Below are 11561 nucleotides of genomic sequence, written 5' to 3'. Positions count from 1 at the left end.
ACAATTTGATAATTTTTACATACCACAAGGGGGCATTGCTAACTTTTTTTTAGTCCTGGGTCATGCTCTCATCAAAGTCTCTCTCTGGGAAAGACTTTTGACTTTTTTTTTTAATCTTAGAGATTAATCTGTTTAGTGTCACGGATCAATAATCTGTTCAGATTTCCCCCTGCTGAATTTTAACAAGTAATAAAAACACTAAATTTGCAACTAAAGGTTGGTTTGAAAGCAACAAATGTTGCTGTCACAGCAGTGTGAGCACTAACAACACGATGACACACTTGTGGAAACTCTGTCAATGGCTGGTGGTCAAAAAGGTTTACACAACTGTAATGCAAACAGTCGGCCACACAGAACATTATGTAAGACCCCAGGTTTCTAATGAAATTTACACACGATTATTTCTGCAAGGCACATTTGCTTTTTTGCAGCTTCTCCCTCATTTGAAATAACCCCAACTGATGAATGAGCAAATACTCAAAGCAGCTTTTCAATGTTATCAAAGAAAAATAAGCAGAATCGTTTTTTAACTTTTAACGAAAGGATAGAAAATCATCAGTCAACTTATTATATTGGATTGATTCATAATGCATGGACTGGTAATAAACACAAATGAAAACCTTCCTGCGTCACCTTATCAGAGGATTTAAATCTATCCAAATGGTCCTGCTGCCTGGGTTCAGATCCAGCACTCATTTGCAGCAGGCTTAATCTCTTTTGGCAAAGAGTCATTAAGATTTCTAAAGACAGAAGGAAGCTGAAGTGGGTGATCCAACATTCAAACTGCTACCAATTAGTATGAGAAGCTGAGGTATTTCAGCTGATAATTTTGTCTGATATTCTATTTTCGGTCTGTTAAAAAATCAGAAGTATCGTTTTATCCTGTCAGTTGTCCCTATAGTGAAAATATTTAGTCTGCAACCATATAAAAAGCAAATAAGCGGAAACTCCGTCTTCTTGTCTGGAATTTTTGGATTACATTTTTTACCTACTGGTTGATTTTCTTTCGACTTTCTTTCTTTCAGCTAAGAAACTAACGGCATTTATTTATTTTGTCTTGATAAACACTGTTTGCTGTTGTTTCAATACGAAACAGAAAAGATCCGAGGTGCACTTGAAGGCACCGCGGAGGAGGCAAGTCTCTGTTGCTATTGGCACTCATTTGTGTTCCTCAAAACAGTCCCCGCCTCCAAACTATTCAAAGGAAACAAGAGAAATTGTAGTTGGCTCCACGCTGAAGCTCCAAACTCGGTCAGCATCTCCCTCGGCAGGTTTCAGACTCTATGGGAGGACACCAAGAAAGTTATTTTTACTTTTTTCAGTTTTCATTTTCAACAACAATGACGTTCAGGAGGCTGAAGAAGGTGAACTCCAATGGACCGGACAGCGGTCCCGCATCTCAAGACGACATTTATTTCCCTTCGTCAAAGTCGGACAGCTGCAGGACTATGGACACACCGAGCAACTCCTCGGAGGTTTACAACTACAAGACCCTGGCTTACTCGGGGGGGACGCTGCCCAGAAACTACAAAAAGGTATTGCTACTTTTCCTTTTAAAAGTTTATTAGCTGAATGTACCTGCAAAAGTTTATTTTTTGGCAGGTAAACTAATAAATTAAAGTTTTATTAAATTTATTTAGTGCTTTTTTTTTTTAACTTACAAGGCAAAAATCATTTACACAGTAATTTCTGTATGTTTCCTATTAGTCCTTTTATTATTTATTATTTAAGCAGACACTTTGTAAGCTTATTAAAAGGGTTATCAAGTTATTGTATCCAGTGAGTGGCTGGTCGGCGCCACACAGGACATCTTATAGCAGCCCATCTAGGGGCAAGGGTGCCCACCCAGACTCTGAATCTTATGTTGCATGAAACAGACTTTGCCCATGTTCTTTATGCCTTAAAATCTTTATTTAGATGAAAGTGATCTCTAAGATTAAACTCATGACTGATAAGAGTTTTAGTTGAGAACAGGTAGATTGTTACAAAAGCAAATTTGCATTTGATGATTCATAGAAAGTTTGTCACTGTAGTCATTTTAACAGTAAGTTGCATCAGAGCTACAGGATGCGCTACAGAGTCCGGAGGGACGTGCTTATTTGTTTAAAACTTACAGCAGTTAGTCACAGCATGCAGATCACCTGCCTGGATCAGCCGTTGACTTTGGGGCAGGTAGGTGGGGGTGGGTCAGTATGAGGATCAGTGTGATCATTGTTATTCACATCACCTGCCGTGGTTTGAATGTTGTAGCTGATTGTGATCTGATTGGTTATAAATTGGCCCTGAGTCTTCTTATTTCAGGGGAAATGATTTTAACCCGTGGCCTACATATTAGTCTGGATTTTAGGAACGGTTTCAGACAGCCCTCATCCTTTAGTCCATGTTGCGTAATGCTTAATGTTTATACTGTAAATTTGTTTGGCTACTGCATCAGTGGCTTTTATTTTCCTCTCATGAAGCTGATTTCAGTGAATTCTGTTACTCAACTTGCTTTGGAGTTTTCTGCCCAAAGAGCACATCAGAGTTGGAAAAACTCCTTTCACAGTGCCCTGATGTGACTGAGGCATAGTTAAACCCACACACATACGCTAGTGCGCCGGGTTACAACACAGCATTGTGTACACTCGGGGATGGAGATCCTGCTCGAGTCACCCCTGTTGGTCTCTCTGGGTATTTGGGAATAAATGCACTCATTGAGACTTCTCTGGGTCAATTCTGTAAGTGTTGGGACATAAAGAAAGCAACATTTTACTACCCAGAGAGACTGTAGCACAAAGCAGCCTTTCATTGGAGCAGGATTTGAAAATGATTGAGCTGGAACAGAGGTGGATTGATTCAAGTGATTTTAGTGGAGCCTTCTGGACAGATACCTGCCTTATTTACACAGTTAGGTGGGGCAGGGACCTGAACTGCTCCTGCTGGTGAGTTGGCTTTTCTCTCAATGCTGTTATTGTGCTCAGTGCTCACCTCTGTGTCTTATTTGCTTCTTTTAATAGACTGAACTTGGTGTAAACAGTGCTGCAGTTTTTAGATTGGTTGACAGTTTGTGCCTGAAGGCAGCCAATTTGCTGTTATGCTTGTAGGTATGCGTGCAACTTGTTTTGATGTAATGAGTAAACAGAGCAGCAGTCACGCATTTCTGGTTTCGTCAACAATATCTCCATGCTGGTATGCAGGTTAAGTAGCTTAAGAATACCAAAACACTCTTGGCTCATTATTCGAGATGACTGGATGGACTGGCCGCTGATCGCTGATGTGCTCAGTAGGTGTGCCTAGGAAATGCCCGAAGGGGGGAAATCCTCGTGAGTAAACTTGAAGCTACGCAGGTGTGTGACATGCTTCACATCTTGTTTCGTTTTCTCCTTGCAGGGTGGCGGCTTACAGAAGTGGAAACCCCTTACGCAGACGCCAGAACCACAAAGGTACAACATCCCTCATTTTTCTCTGATATTTTTTTTTGGACTTTTTAAATTTTTCCCTCTTACTGTGCCTTCACATGAATTCTTTCACGGTGGCATCTTCCTCAGAAAAATGATTCAGGGCGAGCAGCCTCATATCAGAGTGACTGGCAGTCGTTCAAACAGGGGGGTCACCGATTAAAGCCATTGTTAAGGGAGGTTATAAATATTCATTGAGCCTCACTCCAACAGACCGTTGTACTGTTACTGTACGTCTGCATGTGACGTCCACATGCTCCTGCATACAGAGGAAGTGCTGTGCAGCCAGTGGAGGAGTTTTGTTATGCAGTTTAGTTAAGGATGCAGAGAAACACAGACATTAACCTCTCACTGACTTTCACTCTTCCTTCCTCTTGAATTTTGTGTTTGATGTACATAAAAGGCTGTTTTATGGATGCGTCAGAATAAACATCATTAAGCTATGTTCGAACGAGCTATAAAACCTCTAAAACCATAAGCCATGCTTTTATTATTGGACTGTGCTAGAATAGATTTGCACCATAGTTTATCTCATTCTGGGCAGCCTACTTCACGGTCCCTTCCCCCACTTCGATCTTGTGGTTCTAACTTTATCTGACCTGCTGCAATTTAAGAAGTCAGAAAAAGAAAAATTCCACACACTGTTTGTCAACCTTTATTGACAGAAAGGTGATATAAGCCTCTAAAGGATATCCCCGCTCTTTAACACCCTACAGTGTCATACCCTGACCTTATCATTTCAAACTGACCATGTCTAATATAAGCACACACCATTGCATAAATTACAGAAACTAAAGCAACTACACAGACTCTGCTGGCTTTGAAGACTACGAGTTTAGAGATAAAACTAAAAAGCTGTGATTGTGGTTCATGTAACCCCCATCAAATTTTAAAAAGGAAAGGACATTTATGCCTCTGCTGTATTGGAAACAGTGAAAACTTCTCCTTAACTATATCCTAGTGTTCAAGGGGACATCTATAAATGTCCTATTTTGTCCAAATTGTAGTATAAAACCCATTCATCCGCCCATTGTCGTAACTAAATGTCCCATTCAGGGTCGTGGAGTTGCTGGAGCTGATTCCAGCTATAATTGGGTGCACCCTTGACAACCCCCCCTTGTTTACCCATCGTTTATTGAGATTGTTTGTACCGGTTACCCTTATTTTTCTTGATTCTACAACTGAATCAGAAGGTGAATACCTCCTTTAAGACTAAAAAGAAGTAGGCATCAACTGTTACACGATCACTTGGTCTTTGCACTGCTACCTTTAAAAACGTAAAAGAAGCAGTGCTGGCTGCAGCAAACCCAGAGGAGAGTTTGTCCAGTTAACAGTGACAAAATGTTCCTTTTATTGTTTTATTTTAGGAAGGTGGTGGTCCTGGAGAAAAAAGAAGAGGAGGCATTTGGTTTTGAGATTCAGGTAAGTTTGGGAGTGATATTTGGGGGGTTGGAGTGGATTTCTGAACTTCTCGAGTACCACTTTCACGATCCGCCACTATCTCTGTCCACACATGATAAAACCTAAGTGACATAAGCTTGTACATCCTGTTCCCTGTTCTGTGTAGGAAAGGTCACACATCAGTCAATACATCAATAAGCCCGTTGATGTTAATCCCATGACTGTGGAGATGCTTTTATTTGTACTTTTTCTCCCAGCATCTGTATTTTGAGCAGTGTGGTTTATTCACATGCCTTCCATGTAATACCTGCCCCGCTCTGCCCTGCTCAGCAGACAGAAACTTTTCACTTCTGACCTCAGTTTGTCTCTGATCTCGCTCGTGTGCCCTGAAGCTCCCTACCTCACAATATCGGCTCTGTTGCTCAGACCTCATTCTTTAAATAGTTTGCTAAATGATTAAAGCGTGCGAGTACATCTTCACATTATCGTGCTTTGGCGGTCTTTTTAGACTTCTTGGACTGAAGTACTTCTTTGAGGAAGCGATATAACTATATTGTTCTATTTCTGGATTTTTGCTGCACGTTCCCACCCTTCCTGACCAGAAGGAAGTGAGATCATGAGGACAAGTTTGATGCTACACAGAGAAAGAGACAGAGAAAGACAAATTTTTTTTTTTTTTTTTTTTTTCTCTCGCCGTTTGCTCTGTTAATACTGGGAGCCGAGGATCGAGCACATCAATGTGATATTTGCATTTGAAACAATATTTGCATGGCTGCGTGAGAAGGGAACGAGCAGCAGGATCAGGCTGATTTGAATAGGATACAATCTGTCAGGCTGAATTCGGGAGCAGATAGCCTTTATAACTTGAATTTTATTTTATGGGATGCTTCGTTTTCTTTTTTCTCTCAGCTGGAAATTGGTTTTCTTTGTAAGGTAGAAGCTCCTTCAGCAGCAGCAGCATGCTGACTAACAGTTTTGCTGCTAGGGGAAGTCTATCTATGTTCTGCAGTGGTCTGACCTTCTGTAGAGGAGCTGTGGTGACAGAAACTAGGAAGAGCATGCAAATATGTATGGAAGTTACAAAAACGGTTGCCAGAACAACAAAATATTTGGCCTTTGAGTTTAAGTAATGCTCACGTCATGTGGTTAGGCTAAAGTAGCAAATACAACCCAATATCCTGGAGTCAGATTGAAGTTTTCAAAAGTAAATAGTACTTGTTATAGAGGACATTTATTACCCTTGAGTAGTTTACAGCAATTACTTTTTGATTTTACTTTTTTTTTTCACCAATCTTGTCACTTTTTGCTTGCAGCAGTTAATAAAACCCAACAACTGGTTATGAAATTGGTCATGTGATGATAGAACAGTAAGAGTTTTTACAACTGTAATTTGTCTTTTTGTAATTTATTATCTTTATAGCTGTAGCTTTCCAAATTATTATTACAGTACTTCCTTTTGACATTTAGTGGTGTATAGAAGTTGATTTGTGATCTGTGATGAGCGGGGCATTAAAATAACTTCAGTGTCGCGCATCAACCGGGCATGTTTCATCAGACAAGAGTAAGAAAACCTCATTTGCTTCTTTGCGTCACATCTCCGTGTGTTCAGTGATATCTTCTTTCCTGCATTGTCTGTCATGACTTCCTCTGCCGGTTATTCAGTGGCTTTTCAGCGTTGCCACATTCATTTACAACACGTATAAGACAGCACCTAGGCTGGGAAAGTTTTTTTGTGTGTGTGTGAGTTCCTTTTATTCAGTGTGATTTTTCTGTCTCCTTCAGACTTACGGTCTTCACCATCAGGACCAAAACTCTGTAGAGATGTGTACGTTTGTGTGTAAGGTCCACAATGACAGCCCGGCTCAGCAAGCAGGACTTAAAGTTGGTAAGCAAACTTCCTCCTTCTGTATGTTTTCCTCTTTTTATCTGAGCTGTATTTAAGCTTAAAATAACCTGGAGAAAAACTTGAAATAAACTCGAGGGGAAGCGAGCGTGACACGAGGCTTCGGTTCAGGTCGTTGTTTGCCAGCTGACGCTTGTGTAACGTGCGTCAACATAAGCACTCGTGAGTTTCTGTTGGTTGTTTAGGGAAGCACAAAGAAGACCGTATCCCTACTCATTTTTCCCAGTCAACAAAAAAGCTGGTGATCGACTACTCCTCACCAACGTGGCAAATGACACAAAAGCAAATTAACTTTGAAGGAAGTGATATTTTTTTAATGTCTGGCTTCCTTTTTAAAAAAAACAAAATAAAATGAGAAAAAGTCAAAATTACAAACAGCTAATGTGTTATAACTAATTAATTAAACCAGGAAGTGCATTCATATTTTGTGTTTTTGAGAGACTGGGGAAAGACAAGAAAATATTTTATCAAGTGAATTGTCTCAGTCTTCGAAGCTTGTGATTGGTCAGTCACAAGCTGTCCACACCCAGTGTTGTTTCCATTATGTCAAAAAAAGAGGGAAGGAGATTATGTGCTGCTGCTCTTACCGCCCATTTTCTTCAACCTGCGTCTGTCACTTTAGTTTCACTTCCTAAATTCCTTGCATACTCGCTCCATTGTCCCCCCCACTCTCCGTCTTGCTGTGAACACAATGACTTCATCGCAGTGGGGATTTTTTTTCTTTTTTTTTTTGAAAGGTCAAAGTAGGCTAAAATCTCACAAAAGATGCTGTCACATGAGTATCCACGCCACATCTTTTCCTGCTTTGATGAAACTGAAGTAGAACTTTGTGACATACGCGACTTTACAGCTACCCAGATGTAAACGGTTTAATGGCAAATAAACGCTTTTCTGCGGTCCTGTGACGAGCCATATGCCACGAAGACGCGAACTAGTCCTTCCCACATTTGTCTTGCACATGTGTTGAGGTTTCATTCAGAAGTGTGCCTCATCTGGCTGCTTCGTGAGGCGCGGCTGGCTAACATACACGTTTGTATATTTGTGTTTGTGCAGGGGATACCATCGCAAGTGTGAACGAAGCCACCGTGGAGGGGTTTCGACACAAGGAAATCGTTCAGCTCATCAGAGCCAGTGGGAACTCGCTCAGGTACACAGACTCACAAAACCCAACAACAGTGGCTTCAAAACACTTTCCTCAGAATTTGTTAATAAGTATGCTCAGCTCATCGCGGTGGCTAAACGGTTGATAGAGCTGACAGGATGCTCACTTCATGGTTCACCTCTCTAACTTAAAAAACAAAAGTGAATGTGTTTCACATGGGAACAGAAACCAAATAAGTTTGAAAGGTAACAGAGGGCCAAATCAGGAAAGATGAGAATAATTTCTCACAAAAGTGCCGTTTTGGTTTTGAGATTAACGTCAGAGAGGCGGTACATCCTGAATTCTGTTAAGGTAACATGAAAGATGTTAGTTACTGTTTTTCATTAACAATGCAGATGGTAAACATTTGCAAAGGCATGAAACGTGGCAGTTTGCTTTTATTGTCACTTGCATAAATGTTCAGTAGGATAGGAAAACAATCAGAAGATGCTATTTCTGTTTTTGGAGTCCAGGAAAAACTTGAAAAATAATTGAGGTTAACTTAAAAAATCCTTCCATATTGTACTCGTTTAACTCTCTTAGAATAATTTGTGTGCCTCAGCTTTTTTATCTGGCACATCGCTGTTTAGAGTCCTTATCTGTTGGTGTGCTGAGTGGGTGTTTTTAATTTGAACCACACAGTCTTCTTCAACCCCCTTCTCTGCTTGTAAAAGATTAAAAGGAAAGTTAGCACGGTGTAAGATTCTCTGAGCTGATGCAGAAGAAGTGAGGCGAACCGCATCAGAGCGCCAGTGTAGACACACTTTACAGACTGACATCATCAAATTATACTTACAGTTCAAGTCAGTAAAAGCTGTTAGAGTGAAAACGAGCTCTGTATGTTCTCTCGCTCATGTTATTTGAACAGATTTGCGGCACTTAAGTGGAAACTGTGTGTGTTTCTTGTTCTCCCTCCTTGCTTGTAAACCAAACCCGTTCCTGTTACTAACTTTATGAAAAGAGCCTTTCATATGGTCAAGTTTTATTTATTTATTTTTTAAATCACTGTTTTCTGCCCTTGTAGTTTTTATGCGCTTCCTGCTACGCCTGTTAACTCTACTGCCTTCTGGTTTTTCGTTTAAAGGCTGGAGACGGTTTACAGTGACTCAATTCGAAAAGCTGAACTAGAGGCCCGGCTGCAGTATCTAAAGGTGAGTTTTTCACCGTTTGTCAGTGGTGAGTCAGAACGGATGAGCGTCCAGCAGCCTCTCACACCCGCTTAAACATTAAGTTACACGCTGGATATAGACACCACACCTCCCTCCCTCCACACCTGTCCCTCCAGCAGCACCGCCACCTGTTACATTAGCAGTTTGTGCAGCAGGCCCACTGATGGCTGCACACATTCTTGACTCGAGCTGCCTGTGAAGTGGCCTTAAGTGAGCGAGCTTTCCCCCAAGATTACAGCAGCTGTCCCTTTTCTAATCCTCAGCGACACAGCTGCCTTGTGAGAGAATAAACCAACATTTTAAAACACAGCAACCTGCTGCTGAACACGGCACGTTTGACGCACAAGATGAAGTAAATGTTAATGTGTAAATAAATGTGACGTGGTTGTTGACTCATTTATGAAAAGATAAAAAAAAAAAAAAAGAAGTGAAATGAGTGAAGGCCGCTTATGCAACGATGACAAGTCTAAACTTCAGTTAACAGTCTATGACATGTAGATTTACCATCTTCAACTCAGTTTTAGTCTGTAGCTTCTAATTCTAGCCACGTGGCTTGTTGGTTGCCTGCTCAAGCACTGATCTAAACTGGCACCGTATTTTTATTTTTAATATTATTTATTTCTTTTTTTTGTTTAGTGTGGTGTGGGCTCAGATGATTTAGCTTTATTGCTTTTAAAGGTTGCACATGAGGGTGGTGGATTTCCTGTCTGTATGTTGTGGGGTTTTTTTTGTTTTCCTCTTGTAATCAATTCCAATATCTTGTGTTGTCTTTTAGCAAACGCTTCATGAGAAATGGGATGAATATCGCTCACTGATGGTGCAGGAGCAGCGCCTTGTTCATGGTAGGTGATTTTTGGCCTTGTGCAGCTCAACTTGTACATGCATACAGAGTTTGCATTCTTCTATTCTACTTTATTAGTACTTTTTCCACATCCAGACAAGATTCCAAAATGTAGTCAAATTCCAGGTCACACTAAATCCCAAATGTAAAAAACAAACCATAAATTAATTAAAAACAAGTTCATGTACATGTATCCAGAACATTTTATGTCATCCTGATAACAAACTGTACCAATCACATTACCTCCTTCTTGAGGGGGAGAGAATCAGGATGTGTATGACTGCTGCTTTGCAGGAAGTCCTGATTACATAGTAGAAAACAATTGGTCAGTTTCCCATGTCCTCACGCTGCCCTTCTTCACCGCAGGTATAGTAATGAGTGACGCTGCCTTGTATGAGTCCCTGGAGTCAGCCGGTGTGTACGGCAGCCTCGGCGCTCCTAGCCCTGCGCTTCAGAGAGCCCTGCACTGCACAGGCAGCACCAGCAGCAGCGCCAGCTTTCTCAGCACGGCCACCGAGGATGACCCTCTCTACCAAACCTGCATATATCAGGCGGATGGCAGCGTGGACTCTGACAGTGCAGAAAAAAAGAAAGAACAGTTACCGAAGCTGCAGCGCCTCCGGCCGACCAGCGAGTTCTTTTCAACGCCCAAGACGCAGCTGACCCGCAGCGCCAGCACTCGCAGCTACGTCAAAGGATCTTCGTCATCGTCCGTTCCGGGGGAGAAGCTGGGAGCCACGCTGCAGAGGAAGCCCAAACAGAAAAGCTTCCGCAGACGCCTCCTCAAATTCATCCCCGGCTTAAACAGACCACTGGAGGAGGAGGAGAGCAAACTGTGAGCGGCAAACTGTTCACAGACAGCAGAACTAAAAACTTAAAGTAATAATTACTGCCAAACTAAAGTGCCAAAGAAAACAGCAAGCAGCCCCAAAGAGTGAAGAATTTAAGACCAAAGTGTATTGGTTCTGTAGTTGCACTTCTTCCTGTTTAAATGGGTAGACCAATGGACATTTAGCTACATTCGGTAGCATTCAGTGTTTTATGGCTGTACATAAGTTTTTTTTTTTTTTTTTTTTTTTTGTTTGTTCTAAGTTATTTATTTATTTTTTGCATGTTCAGTTTATGTTCAGAATGAAGGATGTCCCAGTTTGTACTGCATGCACAAGTTTAATTTTGACAGCTGAATAAAACACCAATGATCATTGTAATTGTGTTGCAGAACATTTTGTAAGAAAAAACTTTGATAATGACTTCAGATGACTCAGGCTGATCATATTTTATCTTCTCTACTCGAGGTCACGGTTCCCAAAAATAAAACCTGTGGCTGATGATTATATGCGTATTATTTTGTGCAGAACTTGCTTGAAAAGCTATTTTCCTCCCCAAGCCACAACTGTTTGTGGGAATTGTAGCTGCCAAGCTTAAATTAGTGCCAAGACCCCGAGTGTACACACAATCTGTAATTTCCCCTGGTGGAGATGTGCTCTGCTCCATGTGATGCTTTTAAATATAGTAAGCTTTTATAATTTCACAACTCTGCCACCATTTAAGAATCTTATCAGCCGAGTTCTGGAGGTTGGCGTGCGGCTTGGGATGCTTTAGGCTTTTTTGTGGTGTGAGATATCCAGAATGGAAGCTGTTGTATCTGCTCTGACACAGTTTATTGTTG

At 41.1% G+C, this 11561-nt stretch overlaps 1 protein-coding gene across 1 annotated transcript; it reads left to right on the top strand.

The window, feature by feature from the left end:
- The first annotated feature begins 53 nt into the window (after window positions 1–53).
- Window positions 54–11226, top strand: tamalin (trafficking regulator and scaffold protein tamalin). Its single transcript, XM_084916288.1, has 8 exons — window positions 54–1535; window positions 3370–3422; window positions 4805–4859; window positions 6621–6723; window positions 7795–7888; window positions 8967–9033; window positions 9827–9893; window positions 10259–11226. Exons 1-8 carry the CDS (start codon window positions 1284–1286, stop codon window positions 10729–10731), a joined length of 1164 nt encoding a protein of 387 aa, XP_084772414.1. The 5' UTR covers window positions 54–1283; the 3' UTR covers window positions 10732–11226.
- Window positions 11227–11561: the final 335 nt, after the last annotated feature.

Source organism: Perissodus microlepis, chromosome 20, assembly GCF_051167445.1.
Source record: "Perissodus microlepis isolate ML-2025 ecotype Zambia chromosome 20, ASM5116744v1, whole genome shotgun sequence".
Taxonomy (NCBI): domain Eukaryota; kingdom Metazoa; phylum Chordata; class Actinopteri; order Cichliformes; family Cichlidae; genus Perissodus; species Perissodus microlepis.
Note: the sequence above shows the minus strand (reverse complement) of the source record. Positions and strands in the feature narration are given on the sequence as shown.